At 46.6% G+C, this 19,062-nt stretch overlaps 1 protein-coding gene across 1 annotated transcript in view; it reads right to left on the reverse strand.

Moving 5' to 3' along the window:
* Positions 1-4,981: 4,981 nt before the first annotated feature.
* Positions 4,982-19,062, reverse strand: part of MTMR7 (myotubularin related protein 7) — an 80,546-nt gene continuing 66,465 nt past the window's right edge. The window contains 5 exon segments of the mRNA XM_030565107.1: positions 4,982-5,761; positions 6,383-6,456; positions 6,459-6,508; positions 16,368-16,508; positions 18,851-19,051. Coding sequence (XP_030420967.1) covers positions 5,402-5,761; positions 6,383-6,456; positions 6,459-6,508; positions 16,368-16,508; positions 18,851-19,051 — 826 coding nt within the window. The 3' untranslated portion in view covers positions 4,982-5,401.

Here is a 19,062-nt window from a genome sequence, read left to right on the forward strand (position 1 = left end):
TTTGGACCTTGGCCAAATACAAGTTAGAACAGGGCAAGCAACGGTTTCTTATCAGTCTTCATTACTGCTTCCTTTAAAGACTTGGAAATATGTCCCTTAAGGCTCAAAAGTAAGTCTGACTATAAACCTTGGGGAAGAAAGTTTAAGGTAGTTGTGTGTAGTACCTGACTGACTAGTGTACATTGTAATATGTGAAACTCTCTGAATAAAGCTTTTAAAATAATCAGTCTGCTAGTCCTTTACCTACCATGTGGATAACATATACTCTGACTGCAGGACCTCTCAGTGAAATTGGGAACCATTTATCATGCTTTTAATTGCGTTAGGTGTAATATATTCAGTTCTGGAAAGGCTGTTTGTATCCCAGTGGCTGGTGCTCAGATACTGGCACTGGAAAGCTTCTCCCACACAACCAGTGAATGTGGAAGTCAGCCTGATACTGGGATAAATGCTTACTCAGGGCCACATGCCCAGCCCTCTGTATTGAATTACTCTGTCCCTCTTAAGTCTCTGGACACCATCAACTCCCTGTGCTTCCTTCAGAAACTAGTTTCAGCTGAGAATTGGCTAGTACTATGGTGTTAATCAATGGTCAAATTATTGGCTTTCACAGCTCTCTTTATTGCCTTTGTAAATGACACATCTGACCTTCCTTTAAAGATCAAGAGCAATGATGACAATTTATACCTTTTGTCCTTTGTTAGAGAAGTTAAGATGCATCATATAGCCCTCTGTATATGGAAACTACAGTGCATTCAGAAGCTAATGAAAGTTAAGTAAATGAAGGCGACAAATACTGCCAGCTACTAGAAAGAAAAACCATATTTGGGCTCCATCCTCATAACTGCTGAATAAACAAATGCCTCACTGGATTTTCCTCCAGTGATACATCCTTTGTATCTTAAACAAAAAAAAACCTGAAGCTGTGCTTGGAGAAGATCTAAATTAGAGTTGATCTGACATCTTTTCTTCTGCTGGCAATTTAGCAAAGCTTAGTTTAAAACTGAATTTAATCTTTTGTTGTATATGCCCCATCTCTGGTTATGTCTTCATGGCAACCTAGGTCATCAGCACCCAGGCTAGCCATGTGTGAGTGGTCACACCCAAGTTACTGGACCCACATTAGTACGGCACTCACCCATAGAATGTGCCAGAACTCCTGGGGATATAGCCATAGTTCTTAGTGCTGCAGTACGCCAGGTCACTATGATTCTTTCCCAGTGAATTGTGGAGGCAGTGCATATTCCCTGCAAAACTGGTGGGTTACTAACCAACGTATAAATAACACAAAGGACTTTAGCCTATATCCCAGGACTAGCCAAGCTTGCTCTAATGTAAATCAACATCATGCTTGGCTGAGAGATTTTTGTGGAGAGGAGCCAGGTTAAAGGCAACGGCCAAATTAGAGTCCAAGTAACTCCTGAGTGAAGACCAAGCCTCTAATCACTGCAGGCACCATTCTTCCTCATTTGTAGCCTTGTAATTGGGGGTTATTTTTTCAACTCCTTGTGTTTTGTCCCCCACAGATTCCAACTCCTGCCTTCTCATTATCAAACTGACATGAGTGCCTGTCTCTCGACACCGCTGAACCTAGTTCAGGCCCTCATCACCCATCTGGACTAGTGCACCCTCATCTCCAGCCTCACGAACCAGCATTGCTTTCTATCTTCTCGCCCCATCCACTGAAAATATGGCTTCTAGCATTATTTTCTTGCACATCATTCCTCTCCTTGATTATTTTAAAAACCTTCATTGCCTGTCTCTGGTTTTGAGCCAGCTAGTTCAAATTTCTTCATCTCACCTTCAAAGCCTTTCCCAACTGTCTCTTGTTTTTTACCATGTGTTTGCTCCACAACTAATGCCCAGTCATTCCTCTTTTTGTCCACTTCTCCCAGCCATCTCCATGCGGCCTCCGAGTGTAGAAATGAATTACTTATGAATTAATTTGTGAAATTGTCCACCCACCCCTTCAAATTTCCACTCCAAATCCTGCTTGGGGGAAAAAAAGTCAGACAACCAATGATAGCACCGTTTAGGGATTTTTTTTTTATTATTATTATTATTATTATTATTAATTAAATATGGGTGAAATCCTAGCCCTAGTAAAATCCATGACCTCGTTCCCATTGAGATCAACAAGATTTCACTGTTGGAACCATCTGCCACCATAAACGGTAACCTATATTACATGGTTATTTTAATTTCTTTCTTCCTCCCATCACGCTCCTTGTGTTGTGTCTCAAATTACTGAGTAGTCATGCAAAGTTCTAGGGTGACTAAAATAGGATTTCATAATGGTGGTCATGTCTGTCTTCTGCAAAAATGGAGATAATGACTAGCTGATGTAGGAGGACATGAGGGAAAAATCTCTCATTCCAATTGATATTTCTTGAATTTCCTAAGTATTATGTTTACAAAGCTATGTGAACAAGCCTCTTCATGCACTAATGTGAAACAACAACATGCAACAGTTGCAGTTTATTTTTTTAGGTATTTTTCATCAGGCTAGTATATGCTACAACACACATATTACAATGAAAATGACTAAACCAAAGTTCCAAGCACTGTAAGGCATACAAGTTGGAACTGCCTCTAAAAACATGGGTGTCTAAAAGTCATATTTTACATATAAAGATCATTACAATAATTTCACAGCAACATGAAGCTAGTGCTTCCATTTTGCATATATAACCTATGTCTAACAGCACAAAGTAATACCATATCTACAATGTTACGTTTCAATGTGCAACAATATTGCGAGAATCTCTGAAAACTACTATTCTTTTGTATTTTAAAGCAGAATGTATTTGCATAACTTGTTCTCCTTGCCATCTTGATTGTGTGTGTATATTTCTTCAAGAAACCCCATTCAAAATCTCCTTTAACATCATAAACTTTACAGCCCATGTTCAAAATATGAAATACACTTTTCCAAATACAATTAAAATCAGGACTTTCATTTATTAAAAATGCATAAACATTTTAAAATATATAGGGCCAGAGTCTCAGCACAGTATAAATTGTCATAGTTCCATTTACTTCAATAGAGCTACAACGATTTATTCAAGCTGAGGATCTGGTCATTAAATTAATACTAAAATAAGGCTGCTAAGAGCAACTAACACTTTTGTCCAATTATGGCAGCTCTCCTATGAGGCTGGAGGCTAGCTGTTCTTTTTACACACAAAGCTTCTTATCAGAATGAAAACTTCCCTGCAGAAGTGGACTAAATTACTAGAAATTTATTAAAAATCAACAAATGTAGGACTAGCTATGGCATTTGACTATGCAAACTCTGCCTGTAAAACCTGTTCTTGAAACATTAACAATAAATATAACTAAAGCAAACTTGCACCTTTACCATTTTATGTTCAACTAGAGCTCAAGCCCAAAGGGACTTCAAAAAGATAAGGAGAGAGGACCAATAAGTTAAAATTTTTAATGGTTCAACTGTAAATGCTGGCACACAAAATAAAAGACAAAGTAAAGTAATTTAGTATAAACAAGAAAATCCAAAATGTTAGTATTTTACTGGCTTCTACTTCAAATAGAGTTTTAATTTTTTTAAATTGCATCTTTCCAGACCTTTGTTACTAATAAGATCTTAAATTACTAAAATTGATAGATGTTAACAAAATCACTTCAGACAACATATTTTGTTGCTTTTTTCACTTCACTCAATGAAAATAAATTACTTATTTCTAGTCAGTTTCACATATAGATTTTTTACATCCTAGCACTATTCAACCATGTTTGGTTGGCAAATACAGCAAGAGAAATTTACATTCAGATGAAAATGTCTTCATTGAATTTATTTTAAAACAAGACATTTCTATCAGTGTTAGGATTTGAGAAAATATTTTTTGCAATATCTAAATTTCTGTGCCTAGTCTACTGAAAGTATCCTTTTAACTTCAGTTTTGGGGTAATATTTTAAAAAGTAACTTAGGCCCTTAGGTGCTTAGGGTAAAATTTCCAAAAGTCTCACTGAAAGTCAATGGGACACAGGCACTTTTGAAAATTTTAGCTGTGGTCTTTTAAAATTGGCTCTTTTTAGAATGATTATAGAACTAATACCCTGTAAAGGCTAGAACAACAAAACTATTTATTAATTAGATTGTAAGTCCCTTTGTTCTATGTTTATATAATGCCTAGCACTGTGCACAGTTGGGTCCTGCCTCCATGACTTGGGCTCCTAGGTGCTATGGTAATACAAATAATAAATAAAGTAAACTCTGATGCCTGTCATTCAGTGCAAAGTCATGATTTACCAAAATGTTGGTGTGTTTATTTTTATATTTTTCCTGTTTTACTCAAAGACCTACCCACAGATCCAGCTGGAGGGTCAGGGTCCCATTTACCACACCCAAGTAATCCTGTTCATTGCGTCTGCCATTTCTACTTTACTTTGCTGAAAGTAAAGCTCAGACCAAAAGTCCATCCAGCCCAGTATCCTGTCCACTGACAGTGGCCAACGCCAGGTGCCCCAAAGGAAGTGAAGCTAACAGTCAACGATCAAGTGATCTCCCTCCTCCCATCCATCACCACCCTCTGACAAACAGAGGCTAGAGACACCAGTCCTTACCCATCCTGGCTAATAGTCATTAATGGACTTAACCTCCATGAATTTATCCAGTTCTCTTTTAAACTCTGTTATAGTCCTAGCCTTCACAACCTCCTCAGGTGAGGAGTTCCACAAGTTGACTGTGCGCTGTGTGAAGAAGAACTTCCTTTTATTTGTTTTAAACCTGCTGCCCATTTGGTGGCCCCTAGTTCTTATATTACGGAACAAGTAAATAATTTTTCCTTACTCACTTCTCCACATCACTCATGATTTTATATACCTCTATCATATCCCACCTTAGTCGCCTCTTTTTCAAGCTGAAAAGTCCTAGCCTCTTTAATCTCTCCTTATATGGGACCTGTTCCAAACCCCTAATCATTTTAGTTGCCCTTCTCTGAACCTTTTCTAATGCCAGTATATCTTTTTTGAAAGGGTTTTAATAGACATTTTTTCACAAAATTGTTAAATTTGAAAATTTTAAGAAACAAACTCAATATTTCCACAATGTACACAACTACCTTCAAGGCAAAATACTCAACAAAAACACAGTTATGTACAGTAGGCATAATTATGGAAATATAAAATAACATTTGGAAAGCAAAATAAATGAATAATTCTTTATGGCTCTGATAAGGTTAAAGAAGCAACCACAAGGGGCTTAAATAAATGTTTCATAATAGCAGAGATTACCTTTCATTACCATTGTGGCTTATTAGCTGTAATAAGTGGTGGTTCTGTCTGGTCCTTTACATACACAATTGTACAGCTCCTTTTCTTTGGAATTTTTTTAAATGTTCAAGGACAGTACCTGTTCTTCATCTGATGAAAGATGCCATTTCAGAGAGTGTGAAACACAGCTTCATCTGAGTCTTTGCCACTGTCTTCACTAGGCAGGCAACAACCACCGCTTGGGGACCTGCAGCCCAAATCTTCCACACCTGACTCCTGATCACTGTTGGCTGAGAGGTCAGGATCAGAGCTTTTCAGGTTGTCCTGAGTCAGAATCAGGGCTGAGTCTTCTTCGTCTCCTTGTGAAGGGCTCCGTGATGGGAATGATTTCACATTATTAATGTAATCCTGGGGTGTGTTAGCTATGCTGTTATTAGAGGTAGAAAGCCCTAAATGTGTGTTGTGGTCTTGTTGCTTAGAGTTTTCTTTTCTGTTGTTTAACTGCACTTCTTTGAGATCTGCCAATCTCTGAAAGAGAAATAATATAGTTTATACATTCTATACACACACACACACACACACACGTACGTACATACGTACGTACGTTTCGGACCCAATTACGCTCTTGCATAACCTTGGTGATGGGCGCAATGTAAATACTTAAGGTCAAAATCTGACTTACACCCTTTGCAACTATTTATTTGACAATCAGAATTCTTCCCTCAACTGCAGTGGGGTTACACAGACCTTTAATCATGTCAGCCTTTATGCCATATGAGACCAAGAAAAATTAACTTCTGCGGGAGTGTGTGTGTTTTGTGCAGGTACCAGGGCAAAATTTCACCCTACCCCCTAAAAAAACCTAATCCTGGCTTCTACAGATTGAAAGGCAAAAAATTCCCATTGAGTTCAGTTCCAGAAACTCCCCCTGTGTTTGAAAAGCACATAGCAGATGGTAGGTGCCAGAACTTTTTAAGTAATAGTATACATTATGGATTATTCTTTCCATCTTGGTATTATATATGCCTGACCTCCATTGCACATGTCCTGTAGAAAGGTGAACAAAACTACCTATTTAGCTGAAATTCATCAAAGACTTCCCCTATATTTAGAGAATATGAAGTCTGGGAAATCAGATCAAGTTTTTACCTGTTCTAAGACTTCCAGCTCTTCCTCTAACTGCTGAGTTTCTTCTTTCACTGCCATCAGGTAATCGGTAACGACTGCCGGGGATGCATCCCCTTTTCAAAGCGGGTATACATACCACTCCAGAACCTGGAATTGATAGCAGGGACTTTCAGAAGTGTTAAATGCAAGTGGTATGCAGGAATACACAGTCTTAAACATACATAAGCACTTTACTGCACAATGTTAATTGAAAAACAGATTTACTACCACAAGATCATGTTTTACTACTTTCGATCATGTATGACTGACAATGAAAAAGAAGCATAAGAATGTAAATCTATAGACTAATACTGGCATAAATCAATTATATACAATTTTAAGAAACATCAGGCTACATTTGATTTAGACCACAGCTTTGATCTAATCTGTCTGGAGTTCTGGATTGATAGTATTCTTTTTTTAAAAAAAACTTTTAAACATTAAATGTATTTACTGTCAACAAAAATGCATGTTCTGTCAAAATAAATACACACTTTTGCTAAGAACAATAATAACAAGTTGTATTTTTTATTAGTTCCATACCCTCTATTTAAAAAAACTATAGCGCAGTAGTAGCTGCATCAAAATTAAGGTTGAAGCCAGCTTTCCATTATAAGTCCAATTTTAGACCCTCTCCAGTTTTCCTCAAAAACAACTAGTCCTCCTGAAGTTTTGTATACCACAGCTCATCTGAGCGTAGTTTTTTTCTGGAAAGTTGGGTAAAAATCAGAAGAGTCATTTAAAAGTTATGGTGTGAAATGTTACTTAAAATTTCACATTTAACAAAAATGTTTAACAAGAGCCAAAAAGTATTTCAAGGATGAGTTTGTGATTTGTTGGCCTGGCTGAAAAGTACCTTTTGGGTAGTTGGTGTAGCTAAGCATGACTCCACTGAAATCAGCGGAGTTGTACCCATTTACACTTGCTCTAACTTTGACCCTAATGTTAAAAGACAAAATTGCACATATTGGCACAGAGATGTCTCAATATGTGTTCACAAGGCAGACTATGAAATACCTGACAGATTCATGGGGGCCTGTTTCCACCTGCTGCATCACATGGGTAAAACAGTATTTAATTATGACAATTTCTTCTCAGGTTGTCACTGTACAATCATAGGACTGATCCAGAGAGGTGCTGAGTGCCACAGCTCTCAACTAAGTCTGAAATCTGCTGGTTCTGCTCTACAACTTCCAGGATTAGGTCCCAGATTGATTCAGGAAAGTATTAGGGCTAGATCCACAAAGCACTTGGATGCCTAACAGCCACTTTAGTGCCTAAGTCCAATATTTAGGCATCACTGAGATCCTCAAAACCCCCACACAGCTGCTGCCTAACCCTACAGGCATCTAAATTTCCACTGTTAAAGTCCCCTAAGTATCTCAGTTTCTGACAGTGAACATATGCATTGTTATCTCAGTCTCGGCACCAGGCACCTAGCTCATCCCTAAACCCCACTCGGGGTCCTGCCCTGCCTCTTTCGCCTGTGGGGTCTGATCCAGTAAGTGTTCTCTAACCCCTAAACCCACACAAAATGCACACAGGAAGACATGGCAGGGGTGGTGCCTGCACCCACTCCCCCACCCCTTTTATAACTTTAGCCCAGTGGTTAGCACATTCACCTAGGATGTGGGGACAAGACGGTTACTCACCTTTGTAACTGTTGTTCTTCGAGATGTGTTGCTCACATCCATTCCAGTTAGGTGTGCGCGCGCGCGTGCACGTTCGTCGGAAACTTTTTACCCTAGCAACTCCAGTGGGCGGCAGGTCGCCCCCTGGAGTGGCGCCGCCATGGCGCCCAATATATCCCTGCCGGCCCGCCCGCTCCTCAGTTCCTTCTTGCCGGCTACTCCGACAGTGGGGAAGGAGGGCGGGTGTGGAATGGATGTGAGCAACACATCTCGAAGAACAACAGTTACAAAGGTGAGTAACCGTCTTTTCTTCTTCGAGTGATTGCTCACATCCATTCCAGTTAGGTGACTCCCATAGCCATACCTAGGCGGTGGGGTCGGAGTGAGAAGTCGCGGCACGGAGCACTGCAGTTCCGAAGGCCGCATCCTCTCTCGACTGCTGTACCAGGGCGTAGTGGGAAGCAAAGGTGTGGACCGATGACCAGGTCGCTGCCCGACAGATTTCCTGGATGGGCACACGGGCAAGGAAAAGCCAGCGACGACGCCTGCGCCCTGGTAGAATGCGCAGTCACACGGCCCGTAGGGACATGGGCCCAAGTCATAACAGGTCCTGATACAGGACGTAACCCACGAGGATAACCTCTGGGAGGAGATAGGAAGCCCTTTCATACGGTCCGCTACCGCCACGAAAAGCTGGGGGGATTTGCGGAAGGGTTTGGTCCTCTCTATGTAGAACGCGGAGAGCTCTACGGACATCCAGCGAGTGGAGCTGCTGCTCCCTGCCTGAGGAGTGAGGTTTTGGGAAAAAAACCGGGAGGAAAATCTCTGGTTGACGTGGAAGGTGAGACCACCTTGGGTAGAAAGGCAGGGTGTGGTCTAAGCTGTACCTTGTCTTTGTGGAAGACCGCATATGGGGGGTCTACCACAAGGGCTCGGAGTTCCGACACCCGTCTAGCTGAGGTGATAGCTACTAGAAAGGCAGCCTTCCAAGAGAGGTAAAGCAGGGAGCAAGTAGCTAACGGCTCAAAGGGGGGCCCCATGAGCCGGGACAACACCAGGTTAAGATCCCAGGTTGGAGCAGGGGGACGGACGTTAGGGAATAACCGTTCCAGCCCTTTAAGAAATCTCGACACCGTCGGGTGAGAAAAACGGAGCGACCGTCCGCACCCGGGTGAAAGGTGGAGATAGCTGCCAGATGGACTCGCAACGACGATAAGGCCAGACCACGTTCTTTGAGGGACCAAACATAGTCTAAGATTTCGGATACCGAAACTTCCATAGGGCGGAGATTTCTCTCTACGCACCAACAGGAGAAGCGTTTCCATTTTGCCGAATATGTGGCTCTTGTGGACGGTTTCCTGCTGCTCAAGAGCACCTCTCTCACAGGCGTGGAGCAGCGCAGCTCGGAACCAGTTAGCCACACAGGAGCCACGCCGCTAGGTGCAGCGACTGCAGGTCTGGGTGACAGAGAGACCCGTGGTCCTGGGTAATCAGGTCCGGATGAAGGGGCAGGGGAACTGGTTCGGCTACGGCCAAGTCTAGCAGCATGGTGTACCAGTGCTGTCTGGGCCATGCCGGGGCCACCATGATCACACGAGCCCTGTCTCTGCGCACCTTCAGGAGGACCTTGTGAACCAGAGGGAACGGAGGAAACGCATAGTACAGGTGGGTCGACCACTGGATGAGGAAGGCATCCGCTATCGACCCCGGCTCCCTGCCCTGAAAGGAGCAGAACGCTTGGCACTTCCTGTTCCCCTTGGACGCAAAGAGGTCCACCCGGGGATAACCCCACCTCCGGAAAATGGAGAGAGCGACGTCCGGGCGAAGGGACCACTCGTGTGACAGGAAGGATCTGCTCAATCGATCCGCCAGCGTGTTCCGTACTCCGGGAGGAAGGAAGCCCTGAGGTGAATGGAGTGGGCTACGCAAAAGTCCCAGAGTCGTATCGCCTCGAGGCACAGGGAGGAGGACCTGGTGCCGCCCTGCTTGTTGATATAATACATGGTCGTCGTGTTGTCCGTGAACACGGCTTCACAACGACCCTGAAGCTGATGACAAAACGTTTGGCAAGCAAGGCGGACCGCTCTCAACTCCCTCATGTTGATGTGTAGCCCCACCTCCTCCTGGGACCATAGGCCCTGCGTCCGCAGGGTCCCTAGGTGGGCCCCCCAGCCTAGATCTGAGGCATCCGTTGTCAGGGATACCGAGGGCTGAGACGGGTGAAAGGGAAGACCCGCACACAATACGGACTGGTCCAACCACCAGCCGAGGGAATCTAAGACCTTCTGGGGGACTGTGATTAACATGTCTAACGGTTGCCTTGGCCTGTAATGACTGATAAGCCACAGCTGGAGAGGCCTCATGCGGAGCCGAGCGTAGTCGGTCACAAAGTGCACGCCGCCATGTGGCCTAACAGGGTTAGACATGTCCTCACTGACGTCAACGGGGCTGACCGCAAGCGTTGAACGATCGCCGCCATGGTCTGGAACCGCTGCTGAGGCAGCGAGGCCCTGCCCACAGTGGCGTCCAGGACGGCCCCAATAAATTCCACCTTCTGAGTGGGCCTCAGGGTGGACTTGTCTGTGTTTATCAAGAGGCCCAGACTCGCAAACATGCCGGTGATCACGCGGACATGGCTGTTCACCTGCTGTTCCGACGTGCCCCGAATCAACCAATCGTCCAGATAAGGGAACACGTGGACACGGTTGCGCCGAAGATGCGCCACGACAACTGCCATGCATTTTGTAAACACCCTCGGGGCCGTGGACAGGCCAAACGGGAGGACCGCAAATTGATAATGACGAGCCCCCACAACGAAGCGGAGGAAGCGTCTGTGGCGTGGCCAAATGGCAACGTGGAAATACGCGTCCTGCATGTCGAGGGCGGCGTACCAGTCTCCCGGATCCAGGGATGGAATAATGGTCCCCAGGGATACCATGCGGAACTTCAACTTCACGAGGTATTTGTTGAGCTCTCGCAGGTCGAGGATAGGCCTGAGGCCCCCCTTGGCCTTGGGGATCAGAAAATAGCGGGAATAAAACCCCTTGCCTTTCTCGTTTTCGGGAACCGCCTCTATAGCTCCTTTGCTGAGGAGCGTCTGCACCTCCTGCCGAAGGAATTGCTCGTGAGAGGGGTCCCTGAAGAGGGACGAGGAAGGAGGGCGGGAAGGAGGAAACGAAACAAACTGCAGGCGGTACGCCGTCTGCACCACGCTTAAGACCCAGCGGTCCGATGTTATTTGGGACCACGCCGGGAGGAAAAACGAAAGGCGGTTGGAAAACGGGGGGGAAGGATCCATAGGGGAAACTGTTACTGCGCCCTCGAGCGCACCTTCAAAATGAAGGCTTAGGACCAGGCGGGGGTTTTGAGGAGCCTTGGTTCTGCCCCCCTTGGTTCCCCGACTGCCTGCGCCTCCCGTTCCTGCCGCGGCGCCTGTAAAGGTCCTGCCGCTGGCGGAACTGGGAAAACGGCCTGCGTTGTTGTTGTTGGTGTTGTTGCGGCCGGAAGGGTCTACGCTGCGTCACGGGAGTGTGCATCCCGAGGGACCGCATAACGACTCGGTTGTCTTTCAGACTCTTGAGTCTGGGGTCTGTTTTGTCAGAAAATAGGCCCTGGCCTTCGAAAGGAAGGTCTTGTATAGTATGCTGGAGTTCCGGCGGAAGGCCGGAAACCTGCAGCCAGGAGATGCGACGCATCGTAACTCCTGACGCAAGGGTACGGGCAGCCGAGTCCGCAGCGTCCAAGGAGGCTTGCAAGGCCGTGCGTGCGACCTTCTTGCCTTCGTCCAAGATGGCCGTGAACTCTTGGCGAGCATCCTGTGGCAGCAGCTCCTTAAATTTGTCCACTGCCACCCAGGAATCAAAGGCATATCTGCTCAGCAGGGCCTGCCGGTTGGAGACCCTGAGCTGCAGCGCCCCAGCCGAATACACCTTACGGCCAAGGAGGTCCATCCGCCTGGCCTCTCTGGACTTGGGGGCCGGAGCCTCCTGGCCGTGACGCTCCCTATCGTTCACCGATTGCACTACCAGTGAACCGGGAGTGGGGTGAACATGTAGATATTCATAGCCCCTAGAAGGGGCCATGTACTTTCTCTCGACTCCTTTCGCTGTCGGAGGGATGGAGGCCGGGGACTGCCAGATAGTATTGGCATTGGCCTGGATGGTCCGTATAAAGGGCAGGGCGACCCTGGTGGGAGCATCCGAAGAGAGGATGGTAACAATTGGGTCCTCTATCTCCGAGACCTCCTCTGCCTGCAGATTCAGGTTTGGGCCAATCGCCTGAGGAGGTCCTGGTGCGCCCTAAGATCCAGCGGGGGGGGACTGCTGGAGGAGGTACCCGCCACCGCCTCATCCGCGGAGGAGGATGATGAGACCCCAGGCACAATAGTGTCCAACTGAGGGTCTTCCTCAGCCCTCGCCTCTGTCTCCGGAGCCACAGCGGAGTCCTGCTGTTTGGACCCTTCGTCCCCTTCCGGGGAGGGAGGGGGGCGAGACAAGGAGGCTTCAGGGGCCCTACGCTCCGCAGTCGCCGGCCTAGCAGGGAGCTGCTGGGGGCCCTGGGCCTGATGGTACGCCCAGGGTGTCCAGAATCCCCACTGTTGTGGGCCTTGGTCCTGCAGCGGCGGATCAGCAAACAGCGCCACCTGCCGGTCGGTGCCCAGCGCATAGCCGCTGTCCGCCTGGGAGGATACGGACGGCTGCCTCGAGGGCCACGGTGGGGCCGACCCTGGATAGTACGGGTCTGCGCGGGCCGGCACGGAGGATCGTCTCGGTGCCGGGGACCGGTGCCGGGAGTCATATCGGTGCCGGGATCGGGACCGGGACCGGGATCTGTCACGGTGCCGGGCGTCGCTTCGGTGCCGGGCGCCGCTTCGGTGCCGGGACCTACTACCAGCTCGGTGCCGGGAGATCGACCGGGACCGGGACCTGCCACCAGCTCGGTGCCGGGAGGTCGACCGGGACCTGCCACCAGCTCGGTGCCGGGAGGTCGAGCGAGACCGAGACCGGGACCGGGACCGGGACCTGCCACCAGCTCGGTGCCGGGAGGTCGACCGGTGCGGCGAAGTAGCGTCGGGACCTGCTCCTGGAGTCGCGGTGCCGGTGTCGACTGGAGCCTGACCGCGACCGTCTCGATGCCCGACCGGTGCGCGAGTGCGACCGGTACCGGTGAGGGGAGCGGTGCCGGGACTGCGAGCGGCGTCGGGATCTGGAGCGCCCAAGACGTCGGGACCTGGATGGCGAACGACTGTCTGTGGGCGGTGCCGACATCATGGGCTTGCCTCTGGACGCGACCCGCACCGGAGGTACCGGGGGGTGGCAGCCGAGTAGGCTCCGTCAGGGCAATAAGGTCCCGAGCCGAGGCGAAGGTCTCCGGTGTGGATGGGACCACTATCTCAACCCCAGATCTCATGGGGGAGCTCGGCGGCACCGGACTCAACGGACCCGCCGGGCCCGGAGTCAACGGTGCTGACGGTGCCGGCGGCGCCGCGGCCGATGTCGAGGCCGGGCGCTCTAGCCGGGTCTGCCTGGCCGGAGTATTAGACTTCGATGGCCTTGGCTCTGGCTCCAGTGCCGGAGAGGGTCGGTGCCGAGGAGTCTTCTCGGTGCCGGAGCGATCCGGTGCCGGTGCCGATACCACGGCCTGCGAAGCCGTCGGGTCAAGTGCCGCCTCCATCAGGAGAGTTCGGAGCCTTTGATCCCTCTCCTTCTTTGTCCTCGGCTTAAAGGCCTTACAGATGCGGCACTTGTCAGATCTGTGCGATTCCCCGAGGCACTTCAGGCACGCTTCGTGGGGATCGCTGGTAGGCATGGGCTTCTTGCAGGCCGCACACTGTTTGAAGCCCGGCGAACCAGGCATGAGCCCGGTGCCGGGTGCCGGGGAGGGCTAAGCCCCCGGCGAAGAAGTACTTTACAACTAATTAACTTAACTATCAACTTAACAAACTATTTAACGACTGTAATGGAACTAGAGAATAACAATAGATAACGATAGATAACTAGGAGAGCTAGGGACGTGGAGGACAGCTATGCCGCGCTCCACAGTTCCAACGACCGACACGGCGGTAAGAAGGAACTGAGGAGCGGGCGGGCCGGCAGGGATATATATTGGGCGCCATGGCGGCGCCACTCCAGGGGGCGACCTGCCGGCCCACTGGAGTTGCTAGGGTAAAAAGTTTCCGACGAACGTGCACGCGCGGCGCGCACACCTAACTGGAATGGATGTGAGCAATCACTCGAAGAAGAAACCTGGGTTCCACCTCTCCCCCCCACCCCGGTGTGGAGGCCTGATCTGAACTTGAGTCTCTTCCCCTCCCTGTATTAATTATTTATACACAGTGGAACAACTCCAGTAGGAGAGATTGCGAGAGAACCAACCAGATAACCCCACAGCCTAGCAATTAGGGCACTCTTGTGGGAAGGAGCTTCAAATCCCTCCTCCACATCAGACAGAGGGTAGAACTGAACTGGGATATCCCACATCCACTGGACTAAAGGTTATAAGGGGGACTCCTGGTTTAGCATTTTCCAAAAACTGGCTTAGGTGTCATCGCCAGGTGTGTGTTTATGACTGTGAATCCCAAAAGGAGGTAGACATTTTCCTCCAACGCAATTTACACACCTAACTCCCTTTGAGGGGCAGGGCTTAGAACATGCGGAATTTGGATGGATTTAAGTATATGCTAAAGTGCATTCCTGAAAGGAGACCTTAACAACTGACTCTATGAAATCTTTGCAGGTTAGTGATACCAAACTATTGTAGACTGCACTACAATTAATTTAAAGTAAGAGACCTGTAAAATAATAACCCATGCTAAAAAAGATTCTCTTAGGAAAGTGGAAGCAGCCTGGGGTTTTACAAGCCAGTTTCTGTGTATTTGCTCCTAGGCCATGCACCCATCTGCGTGCTCTTGTGTGAATTGTTGACATAGTTTTCAGTTAAATAACTGCTCCTGTTAGCCTGCAACTGAAAAAAGTCAGCTCAGAGAAGGGTGTATGCCATAAGTATGTTTGGATAATTGTGTAATATCACTCCTCCCCTATTTTCTAATTCTCTGACAACATGTGGCCAGCACCTGACTATCTACGTAAGGAGCTCAGCAGAGAGATTTAAGTAACAGACTTGAATTAAGAATTCAGCTGTCTGGCAGAGCTGTTCTAGGTAGGGTGACCAGAGGGCAAATGTGAAAAATTGGGACAGAGGGTGGGGGTAATAGAAGCCTATATAAGAAAAAGCCCCCAAAATCAAGACTGTCCCTATTGGGACATCTGGTCACCCTAGTTCTAGGAGATTTTTTTCTAGTATTAAGTGGTTTCTTTTTTCTTTGCCAAACAATCTACATCAATTTAGTAATGTCTGTCCCCGCAACCCTATATTCATTAACACAAAAAGCCCAGTCCTGCAAACCCTTACTCAAAGGAGTCTGACTAAAGTCAATGGGATTACTCACATGAGTAAGTGTCTGCAGTATCAGGCCCATATTTTGTAAATCTCTTTTGCAAATATCGTTGTGCCTAAAGGGACACTGTCAGATTACAATTAGAGTTTTTAGTTAAACTGTTTTTTTAAACTTGGGTTAGAAATGTGACCTAGAGTGTTAAACATGAAAGAACATTAACATTAATTTATTTGTAATCACTTAGGTTGTTTGTTTACATTTGAACATATCCTTTAGCTTGGAATATGAAAATAACTATTCAATTGTACTTATAATAATTTTTAATCACTTTCACTTCTCTTGTATTAGCAACAAAATAGATTGTTATTTGAAAAAACAACAGTAACATTTTGGATATTAGACTCTATAGAAACTTGTAAACATCTACAAAATATGTGGGGCCTAAATTACCCTCCCAGCGTTACCTAGAATTTAGCAGCAACATTGGACAGGGTATTTTATTTGCTTATTTACAAAGTACTTGTTTTAACATGTATGAGTGAGATCCTACGATCTTTCTGAAACTACTTGTTTCACCTGTGATGCTGATGGACCCAGGGAATCAAAGATTCATCACAAAATCTGATATGGCAGAAATCTAGTACCCACAGTGGAACAAATGCTTATGCATGTAATAAGTACAAACAACTATCAATGCAGTCTTAGTCACAAGCTTCTTTTGTAACTAATCCAATGCTGTGACATAGTACAGAGGCCCTGTCTGAGTATTGGCAGGCAGGGAGTTTACTCACTGTAGCTGGCATTGAATTTACCACTGTATCTATCAATGTACTAGAATAAAATATACAGTATAAGATTAAGTTTTGAGATGAGCAGCTTTGTTCTAATACACCCCACTAATAACATGCACTGTGCAATGGCAACAAGTGACGTCACCTACTTGTACAAGAAATTGCAGGGAGCTGTCTGTGGAAGCAGTGTCCCCTGGGTCTGACTGTGGTCTTCTCTATACAGAGGATTCATGTAATTTGCACGATTCTTCCACAAATGCGCCCAAAGCGAATATGTTCGTTCTTGAATTCTGAGAAAGGATTTAAAAGAAAAAATACATAAACTGCTTTCCAGAGGTGCAGGTATAGCTACAGACTATTAGTTAGAGAACTAATCTCATTATTTCTAGCCTGATTCTTGCTTGCATATTTATACCTGCTTCTGGAAATTTCCGCTACATGCATCCAACGAAGTGGGTATTCACTCACAAAAGCTCATGCTCCAATACGTTTGTTAGTCTATAAGGTGCCACAGAACTCTTTGTCGCTTCTAGAGACTAGGGAAGACACTTCAGTGCTCTTTGCTGGTCACTACAATCAGCTTCAGAGCCTCTTAAGAAAATTACACAAATTATAGCTGTAGAATGTAGAGGCCTATTTTCCTTCATTGGACTTTAAAGGTGAAATCCAATGCACCTCTGAAAAGCCATGGACGTGGAATTATGGGGGTTGAGTAAATAAGATGTAGCCTCTGTTTCAGGGCCTATGCCCAGGGCTTCTACGAGTTAAAACAGCAGCCAATGATCCTTTGTATCAGTTCCATGTTGTGTTGAGGCCACTGAACCTGTATATTCATGAATCCCCATGCCTCTTCCACACCTCCTCACTGCCCACCCCTCTTCATGGCCTTGCTGACCTACATGGGCCTGGTGCAAAGACACTTCCTGCAGCATGTAATGGGTCAGGCACTTCACTGCTGCTATTTCCTCCGTGATTAACCCTCTTTCCACAGCCCATAAGTGCACAAAGGACTTCCACTGGTTCTTCACACCATGGGTGAATTTCAGCCACTTGCAAGTGTGCTGACATTTCAAGTTGACACCAGATTGCTGATCAGCCACAGTGGCACTGTAACAGACAATGGCGTCTCTGCCTTTACAGGAGGAATGGCCAGTTACCAGTGAGGCCCATTCCCTTACAGACTACAGGATTTATGCCAAGTTCTACTTTTTTTCTGTTGGTGGATCACTGCAGGTTCTGGGGATCAGCAGTTTGTGCAGATACAATTTGAAACAGTTGTGTGCTGTGTGACATATGGTGCTAAAAAGCAGCACTGTAGATGTTGTGGCTCAGCCTGGAGCTTGGGCTCTGAAGCCCAGGAAGGAGGGTGAGCCCTTTCTGACCCCCTTTGGAGGGATCAGGGTCTTGAACCTGGGTCTCCAGGCTGCAGCCACCACCTGGCAGCTTGCTGATACCAGCAGCAAGCGTGGGCTGGTGGACCCTAGCTCACCATAGGCAGTGCCCACAAAGCTCCCAATTGGAGGAGATGTCCAGCCTCTTTGCGTGGCTCAGACTCACTATTTAAGTCAGAAGGAGACACAGGAAGTTGTCTGAGTAACTACAGGAATCCTTGGCTGGATGCTACATTGGATTCTGCCTTCTTTCCTGATTCCTGCCTTCCCATCCTGCTCCTAGTTCTTGCACTCTTGTCTTGCTCCAAGTCCCTGCTTCTACGCCCTGGCTCGGAACTTAGGCTTGATTCCTTACTCTGTCTCTGACCTATAGTTCCTGACCACTGCTGCTCCGACTGCCTACATTCTGGTCCATAACACCCCTTACTGGAAGTAAGAGGCACAGAAGCAAACAGTCAAATGTTGCGACAGATTTTGTGGACTATGAATAATTTTTTAAAGCCTCAATCCTTCAACTTGAACTGAGGCTTACAGGAAAAGATTTCTGGGGCTGCAAAAGCACAATGAGATGACTTATATGGAAGTGTTAACCCAGAAGGGAGAGTACATCTGCAATCAGGGGAGCTACCAGATGATTTGTGTGCACTGGCTGGGTTAGAACAGTTCTATGATGTCCATCCACATGACCTTAAAATGGGACTACTGGACAAGACCATGAAATTTGTACTGATGGACAGTTCGTGGGATGAGTATGTGATGAACACAAGAACTCCAGTACAATCAGAGAGTACAAAACTAACAGCAAGAGGTCAGTTCACTGTCTCCCCGGACCAGGGTAACCAGGGTGTCACCAACAGGAACCCCAGTTCCTTACCCAAAAGGAGTGGATGGGACAGAGAGGAATCTGGCTCTGGGGAAACTTAAAGATTCAACCCTAGGAGGGGAAATGGATTTCTCATACATACATAGCTCTGGGACGGGAACAATCACACTGAGGAGTATGCCAAGGCTCGAGTGAGACCCTAAATCCTTTCCCCACTTATAGATTACATACACAGCACTGCACATTACAGAAGCTCAACTTTTTTTTGTTAAATTATCTTGCCAGATAAAGGCAGGCAAGAATTGTACATTGCTATACTTTGTGGCATGCAAATTTATATAGCCATTTTAATCTTTAATACACACAAAATCTGCAAAACCCACATATACATATGTAGTTAAAGAACAGAAAATCATACTTCAGCTCTCGCCTCTCCTTCTGGCCGTTACATAGAAAGTTACCAAACTGGCAGGAATAGATATGATGTTGTATGTGGATCAAGAATCTTTCATTGAACTCAAAGGCACAGGGAAACTGTTCCATGAGCTGCCAAACGCACTCGATGAACTGATCAATAACTGGGGATATCTCTTTTGGATCTCCATCTAAATAGCCATACCTAAAATAATG

This window comes from Gopherus evgoodei, chromosome 5, assembly GCF_007399415.2.
Source record: "Gopherus evgoodei ecotype Sinaloan lineage chromosome 5, rGopEvg1_v1.p, whole genome shotgun sequence".
Classification (NCBI taxonomy): domain Eukaryota; kingdom Metazoa; phylum Chordata; order Testudines; family Testudinidae; genus Gopherus; species Gopherus evgoodei.